At 37.2% G+C, this 22,916-nt stretch overlaps 1 protein-coding gene across 1 annotated transcript in view; it reads left to right on the top strand.

Moving 5' to 3' along the window:
• The first annotated feature begins 9,955 nt into the window (after window positions 1-9,955).
• Window positions 9,956-22,916, top strand: part of Mcu (mitochondrial calcium uniporter) — a 156,535-nt gene continuing 143,574 nt past the window's right edge. The window contains exons 1-3 of the mRNA XM_010606607.1: window positions 9,956-9,998; window positions 10,132-10,246; window positions 10,981-11,029. Of these exons, the coding sequence (XP_010604909.1) occupies window positions 10,188-10,246; window positions 10,981-11,029 (108 nt within the window). The 5' untranslated portion in view covers window positions 9,956-9,998; window positions 10,132-10,187. The remainder of the gene's footprint in view (window positions 9,999-10,131; window positions 10,247-10,980; window positions 11,030-22,916) is intronic.

Below are 22,916 nucleotides of genomic sequence, written 5' to 3'. Positions count from 1 at the left end.
AAATGCTTTGATTTAAACCTGGGTCTGGCAAGAACTAAAGCTGTACCATGCTGAGGGTCAGTCCTTTTTTATCTCCAGCCCTGTTCTTTTCTCAAGTGTCTGCTACAGTTTTCCCCTAAAAGTTCTCATATCCTTCTCACTGCATTTCTTAAATCTCTTTCTCCACTCACTCCTCCGGAACTTTAGCTGGCTAGGATCTGAGATGTGCCTGGGAATCTTGTAATTTAGTCTGGAATGCTAAACAGTATTGAGTATTGCTTTGTACTTTATAACATTTTCTGTGCGTAATCCACAAGCCTTTAGATAAAATACTGCTTTGTAGAGATAGAAAATGAAGGCCTGGAAAGGTTAAATGACCTGGGATCAATCAGAAAATATTTGTGGAACTCATCCTCTTGGTAGTCTCCAGGCTGGGCACCGGGGAGAGATGCCTTGATGGTGGTCCTAAAAATGTTCACTGTCTGGCCAGGGCATTTTTATGCAGCATGACTGGCTGTGCTCCCCTCCCCCCCACCTGTGTGTGTGTGTGTGTGTGTGTGTGTGTGTGTGTGTGTGTGTTTCTCCCCTTTTGTACACTCAGTGGGAACACTTAGAGTTAGCTATCTTTTAGAGGTGGGGGAGACTTCATGGAGGAGGCCTAGCTTGAGCTGGAACATGAGAAAATACATGTTCTGTACATGTGTGTGTGTGTGTGTGGGGTCTGGAAAGGTGTTCCAGGTATCACCAAGGTCTGACATGACAGTATGAAGAGGTAGGATGTATTTGAGAATCAGCTGGTAGTTTGTTAAAACCAGAGTGTAGAAAAGAATAGCTGGAGATTAGGCTAGATGGTAGTAATGGTACTAATGATATTTAATATTTATGAAGTACACCATATGGCAAGCACTTTATCTCTTACTTAATTCTTATGTTACCTTATGATGTGAAGACTGTAATCCCTATTTTACAGGCAGTGAAACTGAGTTAGCACAGGTTGTTTTAGTGATTTGCTTAGGATCACAGCTGGTGAGTGACACACAGTCAGTAAATTACCTGTTCAGATCACACAGCAAATCACACACCTGGCACATCAACCCAAACAATCTGGCTCCCGAGTCTATTTCGTAACCACTTTGCTATGGGGAAAGATCAGCTCTGATGGTGAAGACACTTGTGAATGAGTTGAAATTTTATTCTGTATGTTAGTATTGATTTATTATAAGTTCAACTCACAGTAGAAGTACATTTTGCAGCCAGGCGTGGTGGCTCACGCCTGTAATCCCAGCACTCGGGAGGCTGAGGCAGGAGGATCGCTGTGAGTTCGAGACCAGCCTGGGCTACACAGTGAGTTCCAGATCAGTCTCAACTGCATAGTAAGACCCTGTCTCAAAAAAACTAAAATAAATAAATAAATAAATAAAAAGTACATTTTGCATCATGACTACGTGTGTGCATTGCACATAAGTAAAACTAAAGAAAAAGAAACAATAATTTTACTATCTCTGAGGCAGACACAATTTCTGTTGTTTTGTTAAATACTGGTGGGACCCAGTATTTAACAACTTAAGCCACAGTTTAAAAAATACAGCTTCTCAACAGATGAACTGTCATGAGCAAGCTATGCCATAACATAGACTGTGCATGTTTGTGTCTTTCTGCAATGTTAGTAAATTCACAAGCTACATCAGTCTCATCAGTCTTATCAGTACTCAAGATTCACTTGGTAGCCAGGGAGCAGGCCACCGATTCTTTTATTCCAAGTTTAGTTACTAATATCTAGAATGCTCAAGTCACAGCCCACACTTTATACAATAATATATAAGCTTCCAAATGACCAGGAAGAGTGGTCACAGTGGTCTTCACAGTGGCTGCAAGACTGGGAGAGGCAGAACTGAAAGGCAAGGCAGAGTCCACAGAGATGTGAAAAGTCACTGGCTGTGTAAGGTGAGAGAGCAGGCAGAGCTTCTTAGAGGAGGTTCAGGGTTTGTTGTGAGCACCCAATCCTGGGTGGCAGGCAGCTTGAATTGGCGTGTCAAGCGTTTGAGCTGAATGGAAGCTGGGGGCCAGAGGGCCAGAGACTGTGGCCTGTGGACATTATGTTGCTTTTACCATGTGGTGTGACTATTGTGTGATTTGCCACCTGTACCTTGTATTGTGTGTCCTTCCTTTTATATGATTTTGGGGAGGGGGTTGCATCATTTGTTAGTCTAGTGTGTCCTATAAGCTCCTGGGGCTGTTTTTTTTGTTTTGTTTTGTTTTGTTTCTGATGACACTTTCATGTGTCCATGCGTCCCTGATTTAATTTGATAAGTTCACAAGTGGCATTTTTTTGTTCCTGAGATTAGTTTATTTATCAGCTTATGCCTTACAATTGTGCTATACAGCTGGGAAACTATGTTTGGTGTGTGTGATTTCTGGTGGTTGTTTACTGCACAGACAAGTTACCGAATTATTCTGGCTTAGCATCTGTACTCAAAGTGGACCCAAACTACTGTTTTATAAAATAGAATCACTCAGGCAAGGCGCAGCCAGAAAGCTGTTAGATTGGCATAGGGCACAGCCTGCTCTCCGCATGTTGGAGAATTTAAGTAAGAGAATCACCTGATCAATGTCATGCTTTTAGGTAGGTCACACTGGCAGCAGTGGGTGGGTGGAGAGATGGCACCAGGGAGGCAAAGAGACCAAGTACGGAGCAGCTCAGTGGATCAGGAAAGAGATGTCAGAACTAGGACAGTAGCATTGGGGATAGAGAAAAAGAAATAGGAAGGAGATTTCAGAGGAATTGATCGACCTTGGTGATTGAATGTGGAGTGTCTCTTAACTAATACCAGGTAGAAGGGCAATTCAGTTCAACATCTGACTGCATTACTCAGGCACTGAAACTTTATTTCTTGACTTTCTTTGAAGTGTTCCTTTTTATGATACATGAAGTATACATCTTTGTTATCTTCTCTATGCCTCTGATTTGTATTTTAAAGTGCCATTGGGTTCTAATTATTTTTAAGTGATTTTAAAGATTTATAGATCAAATGAGGTGCCTAGTTTATTCTCATGTACCAGCCTCCCTCCTCTTTCCGGTTCGATTTGGAAGATTTTTCACAGCAGTTTGAAAAGGTACACACAGCATGAAAAGTACTCAGCAAGTCTTTGTTGCAATATTGTATTCTCTGTGTTACACTCTTTCAAAGCTTTAATTTCAAAGCTGTAATTCTGGTAGCTCTTAATATTTTGTTCATTAATTATAGGATTTTTTTTTTTCTTTCTACTGGGATTGAACACAAGTACATTCTACCACTGAGCTATATTTCTAAGCCTTTTTGAGACAAGGACTTGCTAAATTGCCTAGCCTGTCTTTAAATTCATGATGTTCCTGCCTTGGCCTCCAGAATAGCCAGTATTACAGGCATACTTCACTGTGCCTGACTAGAGGAATACTTTTGAGTAGTTTTCTTTGACTTTGTTCTCTTTAACTTTCCAACTTTGTAGTATATGAGTTGATAAAGATTTATTTAATGGCCTTACCTTGTTTTGATTCCCTATTGAGGATTGATGGTTTTACTTTTTTCTTTTCATTTTTTTAATTTATAAAAATTGTACCTATTTATGAGGTATAATGTGATGCAGTCAATAGATGTATACATTTTATAGTGTTCAAATCAATGTAACTGTATCTGTTATCTCAAACATTTATACTATTTCTGTGTGGATAAAAACATTCAAATGCAGTGTATTCACAGCCACCCTACTGTATAATAGAGCACTGTTTATTTTATATTTTAAAGTAGGCATTCCTACGCATGAAACATTTCTTTATAAAATTTTAGCAACTTTCATTTTCATGTTAAAAATATAAATATGTGAGACACTTATTACTTGGCCACCTCAGTTTCTCAAAAGATATGAAAATAAAAATAAAGGACGGGGGATTTGGCTCAGTGGTTCTACTGCCCGCCTTGCAAACACAAGGACCCAAGTTCAATCCCCGGTATCCCCCCAAAAAATTAAATTGAAAAAAATAAATTACTTGGAGTGATTCTGTAGCATTTTAATTGACTACACATTTTACAGATTACTTTATTTAGAAAGTAGTTATTCTTCAGTCTTCTGGATATTACAGTAAGGTAGGTATATATTTCTTAGATTATTGTATGAATTTTCCTAAAGACATTGCAGTATTTGTTGTACCATAAGAGATTATATTTGCAATGTTGTTGGTGAACCTTTTAAAATCTTATAAGCAAAGGATTGCTGTACCATCACAGAATATTTCTGTTGGTTATTTAAGATGGTTAAATAAATGAAGGGATGGTAGTTGTGACTGGGATGTGTGTGTATGTGTTTCTCACCAAAATAAAAGTTATTGAAGAGGATTAGGTGACTTGTGGTATATTAGAGTCAAAATCTTGAGTGTTGTTGCTTTTCTTCTTTTAACTTGCTGTTTGATCTTGGGCAAGTCACTTAACCTCTTTGGTTTTAATATTTTTGTCAATTAAATAAGGGTGCTTGATTAGGTGAACTCTAAAGGGCTTCTTTAATTGTAAGATAAATTTCATTTTTATGGAACACTTTACAAGTAACTTTTATATTGTTTCTCAGGAAGCCTGTATAGAATCATAAACCTAGGTATCATATTTTTGTACATTATCACAAGGATGGCAACTTGAAGATAAACAGCCTTCTAGTTCCTTTTCAGGACAGTTTTCTTTTCTTTTTTTTTTTTGGTACTGGGGATTGAACTCAGGACCTTGTGTTTCTGAGGCAGGCGGCGGAACTACTGAGCTAAATCCCTGGCCCTCCAGGACAGTGTTCATAAATACTTCTGACATCTTAATGAAGTTTACCCTGCATTTATTCCCCTTACACAGTTCATTAAGTCTTTAGTGTCACTTTCTCCTTTGTCTTGCTTTCTTTAAACTTTTTTCCAAACTGTTGGTGGAGTAGAGGAAGAAGTAAAGATGTGGTGAGAGTAGGAGACTTGGGAGATAAAGCAGTTGAGATTGGAGTGTTGAAGCAAGATGGGATGGTACATTTATCTACATTAATTCTAAGTTGTGGACAGCCAGCCTGAAACAGAAAGTGTTTCTATTTTCTTTTGGTTATACTAATGGAATCTTTAGTGTGAAATCTTAGAAAGTGGTTAGTTGCCCATGTTATTTTATAGGCAACTACAAGTAGTCCATACATTCTCCCAGCTCTGTGAGCTCAGCCCAGTACAGTGTCAAGAACATAGACTCAGTCAGTGTTGGGTGGGTGAGAGCCAGGGAGCTAAAGAACCCTAAAGTCTATTGTCTAAATCCTTCAACTCTGCTATAGATCATCTTGCTGTATATGCTCAGATTTGACAGTGATGGAGATCGTAGAGTATTAAGAAGGAATGACTTACACAAGGTCCCAAGTTTGACCATGGTTAAAAAAAAAAAATGACTTTTCTGATTCATTCAACAGCTAGTAATCTTAAAACAGTTCACAGTAGGGCCGGGGATTTAGCTCAGTGCTTACACCACCTGATTTGCAAGTGCAAGGACCCGAGTTCGATCCCCAGTACTAAAACAAACAAACAAACAAACAAACAAAAAACAAAACAGTTCACAATACGCTGAAATAAGCAGGACTATATAAAAGGCTAAGTAACAGTAGTCATGGGAAAAAGTGATGGAACTGTTATGTTAAAAGCAATTTTAAAAATTGATACAATAATATAGTCTGTATGAATTGTTAGGGGCTGAGCAGTCCTAGATATTATAGAGGAGAGAAAAGAACTATTTGAAAGAGATAATGCCAGCTCTAGATGCCTTACATATATATATATTTCCAAAGATGACAGACTTTTGGAGGTGTTTATTTTGGAGCAAAGTGTCTGAATTTCCTCTGACCTCATTGCCATGAAGCAAGACTATAGCAAGTGACCAAGTGTGATAAAAACCTGATTTTTTTTCTTTTTAAAACAGAATATGGATGTTAAAATACTTTAAAGAAGTACTTAAAGATAAGTCAAATGAGTGGAGGAAATAAAAACCTAATGAAAAGATTGGAGATTGAAGGTTTTTCATTTGCTGTTGGTAGAATTCCTTTCTTTTTTTGTAAGCAGTCCACCGGTTTATGTCTGTCATGATATGTCAGTTTCTTTCAACTCTCCTTCCTTGATCTTTGAGTGATGATGCTAGAAACTCCTGAATAGATAGGAACATGAATTTTCAGACCACAAACTGGTAGTTGTGTGTTAGGTTTGCTCTCCTCCATTAGGGGACTCTAATCCCCAATGGTATGCATTCACATGTTTCCGGTTTTTTTAATAATTTTTTTAACTATTAAGAAAACACAACTTTAAAAAATTTTAAGTTCTGACTTAAGTATCAAAACAAAATGTTTTCATCCAGGTAGGGTAGTGAACACCTGTAATCCCAGCACTCTGGAAGACTGGGGCAGGAGAATTGCAATTTTTAGCCTGGTCTTGGCAGTTTAGTAGTTTAGTGAGATCCTGTCTCATGATTTAAAAAAATAAAATAAAATAAAAAGATCTGGGAATGTATCTCAATGCAAAGGCCTAATTAATGTTCAATCTCCAGTACCCCCCCCAAATTTCTTTTCTAAGCACAATTGAGGAGATGCTAATGATGAGTTGTTGAGATGGTAAAACAAGAACTTAGTATAATGTATCACACAATTTTGGAATATTTCTTTTTTTTTCATTAAGTTTATTGATACAATTTAGGTGTGGGTATACAGTTCAGTTACATTAATCATTGGGATCTTTTACCTTTACATAACATATATTGGTTCTTATTTTTTTCCCATTCTGGAACATTTCTTTAATGGAGAGCTGAACTCTAGTAATTCTTTCTTTCATTTTAATGTCTCATTCTGGGTTGGTCTTTGATTCAGAATGAATTCAAGTTCTTAGTATAGTCTAGTGCCACATTTTAATGATTGCTAGAGCTTTTAGCAGTGCAAGAAGAGAATGCAAGAGAACTGTCATAGGTTTCTTGCCTAAAATTCTGATAAGATTAAAAGTGGAGGCAAGCTAAGCCTTGAGTTAAGGATCCGAAGGTCACATCACAGCCAGCATCAGAAAATCACAGCACTAGCAGAAGAGAAGACAAAGTTCTGACTGATGGCTGTGCTGTCAGAAGGGCTCACCCAGAAAGGCCATCCCATTACCAGAGGGTTTTTTTTCCTTTTAAGGGTGAAAGGTGTCCTACGTAAGGAAATTACACTGTGTCCAGTCAGACGTCTAATGGGAAAATGTCTTTTCTTTTTAAATTGTTAAGTATATCCTGGAGGCTAAGGCTGGAGGATCTGCACATTTGAGGCCTACATAGTAGTGAGTTCAAGGCCATTCTGAACTGCACAGGGAGACCCTGTCTCAGAAAACAAAAAAACAAAAACAAAAAAGCATCACATCAATGAAAACTAGTGGAGTAATATATGCCCTATAGCTTGAGAAACAGTCATTGCTGCATCCAGATATTCTTCCTCCATCCTATTTCTCATCCTCTTTCTAAATTGATGTTTATCATCCACGTGTTTATTCTTTTGCTCTATATGTCTATACATGTGTATGTTTATGTATCTATAAATCTTATGTAGTATTATAAGCATATTTAATCCCTTACTTAGAAGGAATTACATACATATCCTGCAGTTTGTTCGTTTTAATTCTTTGAAAATAATTGATACATGTGGTTAATTTTTAACTACTATGTAGCATTTCTGTCTGTATTCCATATATTTAATCATTCTCCTGTTGACTGAATATTTTGAGGGACAGGAAAGAGGAATCTATTATGTCATTGTAAAAGTTAGACTAAAGAATGTTGTTTTGACTTCCAAAATGCCAATTTCCTTTTTTGGTGTGCAGTGTCCTTGTTTATCGTATTCCTGGGAAAACCCTTAGTACTCCCCCAGGGAAGGCAGAGTGGGTCATGTTTCACTGTACAGGTGAACATGCCTTGTGCAAAATTCAGAGCAATATCTGCTATAGTACAGTGTGCTCAGAACGGGCTGAGCTGCCGCAGCAAAAGCATGGTTTGCTAAAATCCTCAGATTTTTCAAGTGCTGACAGACTGTGGATAGAAACTTGTTGGCATTAATTCATTGTTTCTTTCTGTGTATTTGAAGTTATCTGCAGTTTGGAGACTCTGCTCTATTTATAAAATGCTTTGTGCCTTTTATGGTTAAAAAACAACAAAAACAAACAAACAAACAAAAAACACTGCTCTTGAATTTTATCATGGTTTTATGGAGCAAGCCAAAGAAAAACGAGGTCTAGGAATCAGCGTGTGTGTATGTGTGTGTGTGTGTGTGTGTGTGTGTGTGTGTGTGTGTATCGAGACAGATAATTGGTGTGAAATAAATATTTACTTTAGTAATGAAATTACTTATTAACTCATGTACTGTGTATTCTTACTTTGTAATCATTGGTTTTTGTTTGTTTGTTTGTTTTGTTTTGGTACCGGATATCGAACTCAGGACCTTGCATTTGTGAGACAGGCATGGCACCACTGAGCTAAATCCCTGGCCCTGTAGTCATTATTTTGGAAAAAAAAAATCTGATAATTTTTTTTATTTCCTCAATTTCATGCTGTTATGTTTCATTTGTAGCATCCTTGGTAAGGTTTGAATATTTTTACAGAATACAGGGCAGAGCTTCATTCAGGTTGTCCCTCCCGGTAACTTGCTGCATAGTGCATTAACTGGAAGTGCTGAGGTAGCAAGGGAAACACTGATAAATGGGATGCTTTCCAGGGACGGTAGCTAAGGCAAGGCAACACAAGCCAAAAATTAAAAAAAAAGATTACTTAGGCACTAAAGATGTAGTCTGGCCAGATATGCTATTAACAGTTATCTCATTCTAATTAAATTAATTGGGACCTGGGCAGTGTGAGCCACTAGATTGTTTGTTAAAAAGAGTGATCAATTTAAAGCATATTAGAATTAATATATTGTAATTAATGTATTAATTGTTGTAATACTAGTCTTGGCTAACACTTGTTTAGAATAAAATATTATTTTTGCTCCTTTTTTTTGCTGTTTTTTATTTTATAGATTCTAGAGCCTCAAGGATGATGAAAATCAGCAGCTTGTTTGTTTCTTCCATGGTTCTGAGGGAAAAAGAAGGAGATCTTTAGTAAAGAGTTTTTTTTTTTAATATAGGAAGGAGGAAAATGATTAAGATAACTAAAAATTATTTTTGTTCTTTTCACTGTTGTTTTTCTTGCTAACCACACAATTCTTTTTCTCATTCATAGTGTAGGTATGGGGAGAGAAGGTAATGATATTGTGAAAGGACTTCTTTATTCTTTTCTTGTTTGGAATGATCTCTGGTTATTTCCAAACAGAACTCCTATTCCAGAAAGCTGTGTAGCAAAGCAGATTGATTGAGTTTTTGCGGTGCTGTGGATCAGACCCAGGATCTTGTGCATGCTTGGCAAATGCTATAGGACTTAGCAGCACTCTAGTTCCCCTCCCACCACTTTTAAGACATTGAAGTTTTCTGAGTTTTGTTTGAGACTTCTGTTGTCAAAATTCCCTTAAACTAAAAAAATTCTGTTTCCTCATTGCTTATTAAAGTTCTATCCTTTTTTCTTGTTGTTGATTTCAAAAGTACAGAGATAGGATGAAAAAAATTTCCCCCTTTAAAGTTTTTTTTTTTTTTTTTTTTTTTTTTGAGACAGGGTCTCACTGTGTAGTTGAGACTGACCTGGAACTCACTATGTAGCCCAGGCTGGTCTCGAACTCACAGTGATCCTCCTGCCTCAGCCTCCTGAGTGCTGGGATTACAGGCCTGTGCTACCACACCCAGCTTACCTTTAAAAGTATTTCTAAAAGTAGTGGATTGTGAATTGTTCAGGATCCTAATTTTACATCTTTTTTAGTTTACCCTATGGTAGTCAAAGATTTAATACTTTTCTGAAGTAAAGCATATTGCAAAACTTTTCAAAAATCAATCTGAATTTATTCTAGGTTACAATTCATATTCTTCAAAAAGTACCCTCTTGTCCCAAGGATCACTGTAGTAGGTAAGAGTGACATAAACAAGATCTTTTGAGACTTTATTTTCTTCTTTGGCATTATATTCTGAGGTACCCATGTGAGCAGGCTCCTGAGGGCCTTTAATTTTGACATTGATTTTACTTTTTTCTGTTCTTTTAGGTCTTTCACTACCATTCCTACAGTGGTTGCAAGATACCGTTTCTTCCTCACTCTCCATGTACCATGCCAGTGACATCTTAGCAGCTAGAGTGTGGAGCTGGCCTGTGGGAGTCAAGTAAGTGCCTTTTTTACTATTTGGCATGGTTTTTGCTTACTTTGCAAAGCCATGAAGAGAAATTTCTTAAGATTAGTTTTTAAAAAGGCACTTGCTCGATCCTTGTGGGCTGGCTCTTTGCTCCAGTCTGCTGTTGAACACCTGGTAGCTAACATGGGGCTCAATTTAGTGAGGTGACTGTAACAGGATGGAACATTTTTGGTAGGCTAGACATGAAGGGATGATAGATTTGAACTTGGCCTGAGCGTTCATACTGGTGAGCAACCCCGGTCCCATCCCAGAGAAAGTCAGTACTGTTAGCTTAAATAGGTTGCTTTGGCCTCCTGGAAATTTTACAGGTTATGGAGAATCAAAAATCTGCTAGTCTAAACCAGCTGAGTTTGCATGAAAACAGAAGTGCTCTTTGAGGAAAGCCAACAATTTTTATATTTATCTTTTGATTTAATTGATAGAAGAAATCACATTAATGGTTGACATTAATCAGGTTTGGTTTTTTTTTTTTTTTTGGTACTGGGGATTGAACTCGGGCCCTTGTGCTTATGAGGCAGGCGGTGGAAACACTGAGCCAAATCCCAGGCCCCAGGTTTGGGTTTTTATGTTTATTGCTAAAGTTGCTAAAACCTGGTGTTTTACTTTTGCAGGTCATCTTGTAAATTTTGCCTATATAAATTAACGCATCCCCTGTTAAATCATAACAACCATGTAAGGGAGAGTGTTTTCCTGCTCTGTCTTAGGTATTGGTGGTGTGACCTGTTCATGCAGGGGAAACTTGAACATTCACAGGTATGTGAAGATCACAATTCATAAGCATTTTCCCCCTGCAAACAAGTTTATTTTGGTGTGAACTTATGATGTGGTTTTATAAAATTTATCTTTCCAGTTGATTTTACTGCTCCCTGTTACTATAAAATAGGGTCTGGCAAACTACGGCCTAGACTGCTGCTTGTTTTTATAAGTACATTTTTATCAATATACAGATCCATTCATTTATATATTGGCCATGGCTGCTCTTGTACTGTAAGGAAAGAGTGGAGTTGTTAACTACAGAGACCATATGGTCTATATACCTAAAATACTTGTTATCTGGCCTGTAAATAAAAACTTTGTCAACTCTGTTTTACAAGAACCAAAATGCAAATTTCACTTAACTATAATCTTGATAGAGTCACACTTGATTTCAAATAGGCTTCCAAAGAGAAAACAGCAGAGCCTAGACCTATGTCAAAATGTTGTTGACTAGCAAGTAAATATTTTACTTACACGCACACACACACACACACACACACACACACACACACAGTAGTACCTTGGTTCACAAACTCAGTTCTCTCTACAATTTTGGTCATAAAATGAACTTGATGTGAACTGAATCATCAAATTTCCCCATACAGTCAATATTGAACCTAACCATTGAATTTAATTATATATGTCTGATTACTAATACAAGGTAAAGGAAACTGAAAACTATGATGACAGCAGGATATTATTATCTTTTAGATTCTCTAAGGGTTTTATTGGATAGATAAGGATAAAAGATTTAACTAGAATATCTGATACAGCCAAGAAGTGATTAACAAGGTCCTCCTGATTCTTGGAATAATTATTGTAGTTAATATAGCCCTGAAATCATGGGTATTAAGGAAAAGAGATATTTAAGGATCAAAGAGCAAACTAGCTGTAGAAATGAAGCTAGAAGGTAGGCCTCCTGCCTTCTTGCCAGGGTTCCTTTTATAGGTTTCATATCATATTAGTGGCTGCTTGTTTTCTCAACTAGCTGAAGACACAGTGTGTTTCTTTTCTTTATTTCTACATCAAGCAAAGACTTGATTTAAACCACAAAAATATAGTTGTTGGAATGTTGGCCTTGCTTGGAATTTGGATGCTTTTATTTGTTGATTGCTTCTTAATCATTACAGTGTATACACAGAAAGGTTAGATCAGATGGAATAAAAAAAGAAGTCTGATCCTTGGTCATAGTTTTATAGCTAGAGTAAAATTAAAATCAGCATAGATAGAATGGTGTCTTTATGTATCTATGTATTCAATCCCATAGGTGAGAAAGAGAGATGGAGATAGATACCTTCTAAGGTGTATCTGTATTGCATTCTGAAAAGAGTTTAGCAAGTACATCACAATCTGCAGATTATGTTTTGTAGTTTTCAGTTGACATTTAAAAATATATTTTGGGGGCTGGGGATTTAGCTCAGCGGTTCGGTGGCCTGCCTTGCACGCGGAATGGACTCGAGTTCAATCCCCGGTACCAAAACAAACAAATAAAAATATATTTTGTTTTAGAATAGTCTTAGGGTTAGGGTAAATGCAAAGGTAGTACAGTTTCCAGGTGCCCCCCCTTCTCTATTATTAACATCTTACATCACTATTGCATATTAGTTGCAATTAATAAACCATTCTGGAACTAGTATTACCAGCTAAATCCATACTTCACTCAGATCTCCTGTTTGTCTTTTTTTGTGTGCCTATTTAAATAGTTTTATTTATTTTTTTTCTGAAGGTTGGTAAATGAATTTTTATTAGCATGTTCATTGAGGTAGAAGGCATTTATTTATATAACCACCTGAAAGGTAGAACACTGTAGTTCTGAAATTCTTTTCAGTTTCCAAATTAAAAAATTATGTCTTTTTGTTGTTGGTGGTGGTACTGGGGATTGAATCTAGGGCTTTTGCACTAGGAGCTACACATCCCTAGCCATTTTAAAAAATCAGTTTCAAACAAAACAAAAGAAAAAAAAAACCCCCAAAAATCAGTTTCCAAGATTCCAATTGAGAGTACAGGTTTACCTGATACAGATGCTGACTTGGAACATTTATAATATTCTGTAACATGTTGAAAAGTTGTTACTTTACCTTATTGATAATTGTGATGGCTCTTCAATTATTTTTGAATTTTAGCATCATCAGTTCCAGAAATGACAAGGGGCAATTCCTTACTTCTAAATGTTATTAAGTGTCACAGGCCAGATTGCTGGTAAAAATATTCTAAAGCAAATTGCCCCCTTTGGGAACCACAAGCATGAACTATCCGCCTTCAATGTGCTTTTCTTCCTGTAAGTACTAATTTTGGAAGTGAGCACCTTCTAGTGAATCATAAATCATTTACACCTCACTATGAAGACTTTCGAATATGTCTTTTTTTTTTTTTTTTTGGTACTGGGGATAGAACTCAGGTCCTTGTGATTGCCTGGCAGGCGGCGGAACCACTGAGCTAAATCCCCGGACCCTAAAATAATGCCTTCTTTAAAATTTTTTAAATTATTTACTAAAGTCGAACACAAGCATGCCCTGTGACTCAGCAGTTCCACTGTTAGATTTATACACAACAGAATTGTGTACATATAGTCACCAGAAGACAGGGACAAAAATGTGTATATCGCAGGACTACTAGTCCAAATTGGAATTCTCCAACTGCCTATCAGTAGTAAAATGGGCTCAGTGGTGCTGCTACCTGCCTCTCAAGCTGAAGGTCCTGAGTTCGATCCCTGGTACCACACACACTCAAAATAAAAATAGTAAAATGGGTAAGTTTTGACACAGTCACACACTGAGTATTAAAAAGATGGGCCGGGGATTTAGCTCAGTGGTGCCCCCATTGAGTTTGATCCCTGGTTACTCCCCCCATGGTTAGAATGAAAAATCTATAGTTACATGTAAAAATTTGGATTCTCACAAATACAATGTTTAACAGAGAAATTAGATTAATTGTGCTTACTTTGATTCCATTTACATAAGTTTGTTTATTTGTTTTGGTACCAGGAATTAAACTCAGGACCTTGGGCTTATCAGGCAGCTGCGGTACCACTGAGCTAAATCCCCAGCCCTACAAAAGTTTTAAAAAATGGTAAAACTAACTGATACAAGAGAAGTCAGATTGATTTTCCTTGTGGTCATTAGGGGAAGTGTTTGGAATAGGATATGAGAGGGCTTGTGAATGCTAATTTTTGTGCATTTACCTTGTGAAAAACAAGCCTATATGTGTTTCATGTGTATGTTATTCAAGGAAAAAAGTCTACAAGAATACTAAGAGAATTCACAATTAACACTACAAGCATTTAAGGGCTATGTGGAGAATAAGTTGAATGAATTAATCTTGTATATTAGAATAAATGCAGTCAGAATTACAGGATTACGAAGGGTGCTGTTGCATTACTAGAGTCTTATAGTCCTATTTGCATTATAAGATGAATAGAGTAGGCAGTGTTAGTGACTTCTTTTTTATTGTTCCCAGGTTTTGGGATGCTTCAGAAGAAGACATCTTTTCTTCTTGGTCTCTAAAGTAGAGTCACCAAGTCAGAATGTTCATTCATTGTTACTGCAGAAAAGATTGATGAGTGGTTGTGCGTGGGTGTATTGAGTGTGTCAATGTGTGGTGGTGTGCTCTCCTGCCCACTGATACTTTGTTTGGTTAGTGAATGGGCTTCAGTTTTACCTCTCTGCTTACCTTGCATGTTTTTTTGGCTCTCAAGGCATCATTTCCCATCTAATCCAAATGTGGAGTCCTGTTTCCAAATGGAGACCTTTTGTGACCTTTCTTACAGGTACTTTTAGTTTTCCCGGTTATTTGTGTTAAAATTAATTTTGGCTTTTTCCTTTTCTATGTAATCCTTTCCTACCACCTTCTTTTAAAATTGTGGTAAAATATACATAGAATAAATTTTATCATCTTAACTCTTTTTTAAATGTACAGTTTAGTATCTCACCCTTTTATTTAGTAGCTAAATCCTAGTTGGGGTCTTATTTATCTTGAATTTTATATTCCTGTTATCAACACTTTCTGCTTGTTTCAGTTCTTACAGTGGGCCTGGATGTTTGCTTAAATAAGGTTCCACACTGTCCAACTTTCAGTGTTTCCTGTGCAGTCAATTTATTATTCTTATACATCTTTCTGCCAAATTTGTCTAAAACCTCACTTAAACTTCAACGTGAAGTTGGTTTTATTCCTTGAAAGCTTTGGTTGAGCACATTCACAGCTGGATGTAGCAGTCTCTTTACATGGAGTGAGACAGCCCAGTGAAGGCCTGGGCCCACAGTGAAAGCCTGCTGGAGTCCCCAGGGCAGATGATGTGGCTCCTGGCCTGGAACTTGAGGGCCACCTCTTGGGAAGAGACAGAGTGGTAGGAACAGAGACCTAGCCTGACAGGTAGGTGCCCCAGAAGCTGGATACAGCCATCTGTGGGGGAAGGGTTCCAGGACCCCAGAGGACACCAAAAGTCATTTGATGCTCCACTCCTTGTGGTGGAATGGAGTAATGTTTGCATGTATTCTACCCATATCCTGCTGTATAGAAAGTCATCTCTAGATTATTTATAGCCAAGAATATACTGGAAATGCACCCGTCTGCACTCCCACCAACAATGAAGAAGGGTCCCTTTCTCCCCACAACCTCACCAGCATTTGTTATTGGTTGATTTCTTGATAGCAACCATTCTTTTCTGGGGTGAGGTGGAATCTCAGTGTTGTTTTCATCTGCATCTCTCAAATGGCCAGTGCTGCTGAACATTTTTTCATATATTTATTTGCTGCTTTTACTTCTTTGAGAAATTTCTGTTCATTTCAGATGCCCATTTTTGAATTGGATCTTTATATTTGGGGAGGTCTTATTTTTTTGAGTTCTTTATATATTCTAGATCATAGTCCTTTGTCTGAGGATCAGCTGGTAAACATTTTCCCCCATTGTAGGTTGTCTCTTGCTCTGTTGGTAGTTTCTTTTGCAGTGCAGAAGCTTTTTAATAAGATGAGATCTCAGTTGTTGATTCTTTGTGCTAGTTCCTGTGCTACTGAGAATTTGTCCATAAAGTTTTTTCCTATGCCAATGTCTTCGAGAGTTCTGCCTAACTTATCTTCCAGCAAGTTTAGAGTTTCTATTTTAATATTTAGATCTTTAATCCACTTGGATTTTAGTTTAGTGCATGTTGAAAGATAAGGGTCTAGTTTTAATCTTTGGCAGGTTGAAATCTAGTTTTTCCAGCACAATTATTAAAGAGGTTATCTTTCCTCCAGTGAAGGTCTTTGGCTCCTTTGTCAAAGATGAGGTAGCTGAGTACACCTAGAGTTATTTCTATATCTTCCAATCCATTCCACTGATCCTTGGTCTTTTTCTTTGCCAGTACCATGCTGTTTTTATCACAGTGGCTTTGTAGTACAGTTGCAAGTTGAGGGTTGTGATACCCCCTGTTATGTCTCTGTTACCTAGGATGGCTTTTGCTATTCTAGGTCTCTTCTGGTTCCAAATGAATTTTTGTATTATTTTCTCTAGTTCTGTAGACTATGTTGTTGGAATTTCAATCGGAATTGCATTTAATCTGTATAGCAGTTTTGTTAGTATGGCCATTTTCACTATGTTGATTTTTCCTACCCAGGAGCAAGATAGATCTTTCTATCTTATATCCTCTTTGATCTCTTTTTTCAGAGTGCTGTAGTTTTCACCGTAGAGGTCTTTTGTTTTCTTTGTTAGATTGATTCCTAGATACTTCATTTATTTGGATGCTATTGTGAAAGGAATTGTTTACCTAATTTCTCTCTCAGTGAGTCTGTTGTTTACAAAAAGGCTTTTATTTTTTGAGTGTTGACCATCTTATCTAGCTACTCTGTTGAAAGTGTCAATTAAGTCTAAAAGTTTTTTGGCAGAGTTTTTTGGGTCTTCTATGTAGAGTATCATATCATCAGAAAATAATGACAGTTTAACTTCTTCTTTTCCTATCTTTATTGCTTTAATCCCTTTCTCATGTCTAATTGCTGTGGCTAATGTTAAAGACCACCTATTCAATTTTCTGCAGGGTTTTTATCATGAATGGATGTTGAATTTTGTCGAATGCTTTTTCTGCATCTATTGAGATGATCATAAGGTTTTTGTCCTTGACTCTGTTAATGTAGTGTATTACATTTATTGACTTACGTATGTTGAACCATCCATGCATCCCTGAAACAAATCTGACTTGGTCAGGGTGTATGATCTTCTTAATTACCCTCTGTATTCTGTTTGCCAGTATCTTATTGAGGGTTTTTGCATCTATGTTCATTAAGGAGATTGACCTGTAGTCCTCTCTCTCTCTTTTTTATTTTATTATTTTTTAATTTTTTTTGAGACTTAAAAGGGTCTTACTATTTAGTTGAGACTGACCTGGAGCTCACCATGTAGCCCAGGCTGGTCTCAAACTCACAGCGATCCTCCTGCCTCAGCCTCCCGAGTACTGGGGTTACAGGAATGCACTACCACGCCAAGCTATAGTTCTCTTTTTTGGTTGGGTCTTTCTCTGGTTTTGGAATCAAAGTAACAGTTGCTTCAAGAAATGAATTTGGAAGTATTGCTTCCCTTTCAATTTCATTGAAAACTTTAAAGAGTGGAGGCAGTAGTTTTTCTCTAAATGTCTTGTAGAATTCAGCAATGAAGCCATCAGGATCTGGGCTTTTCGTAATTGGTAAACTTTTACTTACATTTTAAATTTCACTGATTGTAATTGGGGTGTTTAGAAATTTTTTTATCTTTGTTCAACTTTGGTAATTCATAAATATCAAGAAATCTGTTCATTTCTTCTGTGTTTTCCATTTTATTAGAATACAGGTTATCGAAGTAGGTATTAATGATCCTCTGGATTTCTTTTGGATCTGTTGTAACTTCACTTTTTTCATTCCTAATTGCAAGGATCTGAGCCTTTCCTTTTTTTGACAAGGTGGGCTAAGGGTTTATTGATTTTATTTATTCTTTCAAAAACCAACTCTTTGATTCATTGATATTTTTGCATCATTCTCTTTGTTTCTATTGCATTGATTTCTGCTCTGATCTTTATAATTTCCTCGCTTGTATGAGCTTTCGGTTTGTCTTGCTGTTCTTTGCATTTGTAGTTTTCTGTGACTAAGTGACTAAAACTATCTTCTCAACGCATGCAGGTTTGCCTATTTTCTGTTTCCCTCAAGTCTCTGCTCAAATTATATAATTATACATACATATATATATAAATAATATTCAGTAAATACATGTGTTGGATCAGTTGCAATGATAGTAGAACCCTTCATAGCTGAAGATGCTTATATGGTGCATCTAAGACTTTTTCTTGGTTCTTTGAATTTCTTGAAGAACTTTTTAAGTCAAACTAGGGTCTTATTTTAGAACCAGGAATGAGTTGATGAGGTTAGCATTATATATTACTATTATTGTTCTTGTTATTATTTTTGAGAGTGGGGTAGATGTGGGCTCAAGCAATCCTTCGTGCCTTAGCCTCCTGAGAAGCTGGGACTACAGGTTCGTCCTCCCACACCTGGCTAGGTTTCGATATTTAAAGCTTGGCAACTATTGCCACATAAGGACTCAGAGCAGAGCAGCTTTTAAAATTCAGAAACCCAAGTTGTTCACCTAGATTATATTAACAGCTTCCAAATTCAGTCTCCCTGTTTTTGTCTGTCCTTCCTGATAGAACTCAGCAGTGGGAGTGATGACATCAGACTGGAGACTCTTGCTTAGCTTCTTATCTCGCTCAGAGTGAAAGGCTTCTAGGTAGTCATGAAAACCTGGGTCTCCAGGAGGGGAAAGCCTCTCATTTGTAGTATGTGCCTCTTTTCCTGGTATAATTACTCCCTCACTGGCTGATTCAGAGTTCTAGAACGTACAACAATCTGTTCTCCCCTGCGGAACGTTCGGCTCTCCTGATCCCCATCTGTGCCTCTCCCCTTGCCTGCTCTGTTCTTGCCATAGTGACCTCTGAGCTGTTCCTCAAACATACTAGTCTCATAGTGTCTCATGGTGTCTTTGCATTTGCAGTTTTCTGTGATTAAAACTGTCTTCTCAACACGTGCAGGTTTGCCTATTTTCTGTTTCTCTCAAGTCTCTGCTCAAATATTGTATTCTCTGTAAGGTGTTCCATAATCTTTCTGAGTAACTTTTATTTTATTGGTTGTTCTAAGATGATTTCTAATATACCCTACAGTGTTTTTACATCTGTCTGATGTCTTGCTGGAGTGATGTATTATTGCTATTTCTAGACAGTGTTGTGTGTGGGTGGGAATAATGGTTATATTTGCTGTTGAGACTGAAATAGAAGCATTTCAATTTTGTTGAAATGAAAATATCTCTCTACATACATGCAAATCAGTTTGGGCCTGTTGTTGGTAATTGCAACTTTAAATTTTAGTAATAATAATCTCTTCCTCCTTCTTCTCTTCCCTGCTCCTCCCTCCCCTTCCTCCTGCCCCATTCCTCCTCCTCCCTCTCCCTACCCTGTCCTCGACCCCCTCCCACTTCTTCTTCTTGCCATGCTGGGGGAATGGAACCCTAGGCCTTGTACATGCTAGGCAAGTGTTGACCTACTGAACTGCGTCCCCAGCCCACAACTTTAAATTTCTGTTGACTTAAGCTCCTTATGAGGAACTCAACAATATTATGATTAAGTATATATTGGGTAGTATGAAAATAATGAGAAAATGGAATTTGTACTTTTAATCTAAAGATCAAAATAGGTTTATCAGAAGTTTTTCTGTATAAATATTAAAATGTATAGACTAGCATAGCATATTGATTTATTATAATTAGAAAGGTATATGTCTTCTCATGAAGCCATCAGTTGCTGCCTTATTTTTTCCTATATCTATTTTATTAAGAAAATTTAAACTTCCACTTTACTTGGCATAGGCATAGCCAGCACTACAGTGATATAGCAAGATTGAGCATCCTTATGTCCTTAGTCCTCTCTTTCCTTCCTCCTTGCTTCCTTCCCTCCCTTTCTTTTTTCATTTCTTCTTTTAGACTTAACTGTAACCAGAGCTGAAAACATGATCACTAGAGTTACTTTTAACAAACATGGGTAACCATACCAAGGGTAACCATGATAAATAATTTTTGGTTTTGGGTTTAATTAAGAAATAGAGAAAAAGATTTTGTTTTTTTCTTTTTAATGGTGCTGGGGACTGAAACCAGGGCCTCACACATGGTTAAATCAAGCACTTAGCCATAAGTCTAGTCTAGTCTGTTTCTTTTTTTATGAGAGCTTGTGGTACTTTCTTGGGTGACATTTTAACTAAAATTTACATTCTTTCTCAAAGCTTTTGAATACTGGAGAAAAGGTACCTTTCTCCTATCAAAGCTTAATTTGTTTTGTTACTTTTGTCTTCAAAAAACATTTATTTTCTGTAATTTTTTTTTTGGCAACTAACGTTTTAAAACCTATCAGGTATATATGTCAGAGAGAACAAAGATACACTTAGTTTTCTGTTCATGTGTATGACACTATTCTCCCCCTTCCCAAATATTTAGAATCTTTTGTTTTTTTCATTCCTGAATATTGAACCCAGGGCTTTTGCACTGAGTTATATCTCCAGACCTTTTTATTTTGAGATGGTCTCACTAAATTACACTGACTAATCTTGAACTTTTGATCTCTTTGCCCCAGCCTCCCCAGCTGCTGAGATTTTAGGGTACATGTGCCCTTCTTTTTATTTTTTATTTATTTGTTAATATGTTTTTGGTACCACAGATTGAACTCTGGTCCTTGTGCTTGCGAGGCAGGCAGCAGAATCACTGAGCCAAATCCCCAGCCCTACCCTTCTTTTTAGACAATCTTGTTAAACTTTCCCAGTTTGATCTGAAACACCTGGGCTCAAGGCCCTCCTCCTGCCTTGGCCTCTAGAATTCTGAAACTGCAGACATGTGCCACCATGCTTGACTTAGTCATTTTCAAAAGTTCTTTATATATTATAAAAAATTTAAATTTTGATCCCTGATACAAAAAAATTAAATTCATAGAAAAGTTGAATTATAGAGAAAAATGAGAAGAAAAATACTATTTAGAGATAATTTTTGATGTTCTTACATATTTCCTTCTAGACCTCTTTTTATAGTTTATCTAGTTTTTTTATAAAACAGTAGTTCTTTATACCAGTATAAAACCATATAACTGTTTTTCTTCCTTTGCTTAGCAATATCCAAAATTTGACAAACTTATTATATACATTTAATGACAGCATAATATTCCAAGAAGTGTTTAAGTTTTAAGTGTTAAGGCTGTATAAGTGTTTGTCATATACTTTACAAAGTAGAGTTTTGGGGGTTGGATGTGTGGACTAGTGGTAGAACACATGCTTACCATGTGCAAGGCCCTGAATTTAATCTCTAGCACCAAAAAACAGAAAACAAAATTGATTGGTGATGTACTAGAGAATAATAAGACAGATATTCTTTCCCCATATTTGCCTGATGCCTTGTACTGTGTTATTGGTAAATAGAATTGTTTACTGCCCTGACCATGTTTTTATACACTCATAAATGACAAGCACAAATTACAACAAAGGTATTCAGAGCATCTTTAACAGTCTGCCTGCTTCAGTTGCCATTCTCAAAACTCCTTTCCATTTTAATGAAAACTATGGGAGTCTTCTAAGGCCATTGGAAGCCCTATCTTCTGGCTATTGATTTAGTAACTGAGGAGAAATAAGCTTTCATATAGGTGTGTGACTATACACATTGAGTATCCTGAATTAAAAAAATCTGAGATCCTAAATGCTACAAAATGTGAAACTTTTTTTTTCCTCGAGACAGGATCTCACTATGTAGTTCAGACTGGCCTTGAACTCACAGCAATCCTGCCTCAGCCTCCCAAATGCTAGGATTACAAGCATGTCCCACCATGTGTGGCAAAAATTGAAGCCTTTTGAGCCAATGGCATCATGCCACAGTGGAAAATTCCATGCCTGACCTACTGTGAAGAACTATAGTCACAGAACAAATGCATTCATTAAAAATATTGTGTAAAATTGAGTTACATTTGTGTTGAGTTCCTGTCCCCCAACCCGTGCCATCCTAATGGCCTCACCAAACTGTGACCCAGCTGCCACCAGCATCACTGCTACCTGTAAAGAAATTGAGCCCAGTGACTTTTCTGCTGGGGACCCTCTGGAGAGGAGCTGCAGCAGGAGCTGATGACCCTCATGATGTCTGGTGACAAAGGAATTTCTGCCTTTGTGAGTCAGACAACCTTTTCAAATGGCCCTTCTTGGACCAGTTGGCGTAGCTGGTATGTGAAGGCCTAGGAAGAAGCTCTCCCTAGAGTTCCTGTGGCTATACTTACACTAAGCACATGGTGATCCTGAGGATCATCACGCAGTGCTCTTGCCCCCGCATGGACAGCCAGGACATTATCTACATGGACATCCTGAAGGACAAATGGTGTGCCCTGCATGATGTCTGGACCATTCTGCTGTCAGAGCTTTGAGGAAAGCCTGTCATAATTAGTTCTTTGAGCACATGTGTTGCTGAGATATGGAAAAACCTCACAGTTTTTAGGTACCTGCCGGAAAAGCTATTCAAAACAGGTCTATAGATAAAACCTCCGGCTCTTGGTTGTCCAGCCTCTCCTTGTGTCCTCTTTTTATTTTTTCCTTAGTAGGCCTGTTCTTTCCTAGATTTTTATGTAAGACTCTGTCTTGAACTGTGGTGTTTTTATTTTGCTTATTTATTGACTTTTTTTTTTAAGATCATCTTTCTGTGTTTGGAGTGGCTTTCTGTGTTTGTTGAAGCTCTAGTTTACATCCATAAAACCAATGTGAAATTCTAGTAGAATATAGGTAGTGGGTAAATAGAGTTGAGAGAAATTTTAAAATCTGATTTTGAAGATGTGCTTTGGGAAGTAAGGGCCATTTTGGCTATACATATATATAATATATATATATAT

This window comes from Fukomys damarensis, unplaced genomic scaffold, assembly GCF_012274545.1.
Source record: "Fukomys damarensis isolate Sample0158 unplaced genomic scaffold, DMR_v1.0_HiC HiC_scaffold_20, whole genome shotgun sequence".
In the NCBI taxonomy this organism is placed as follows: domain Eukaryota; kingdom Metazoa; phylum Chordata; class Mammalia; order Rodentia; family Bathyergidae; genus Fukomys; species Fukomys damarensis.
This window is presented reverse-complemented; position numbering and strand designations above follow the sequence as displayed.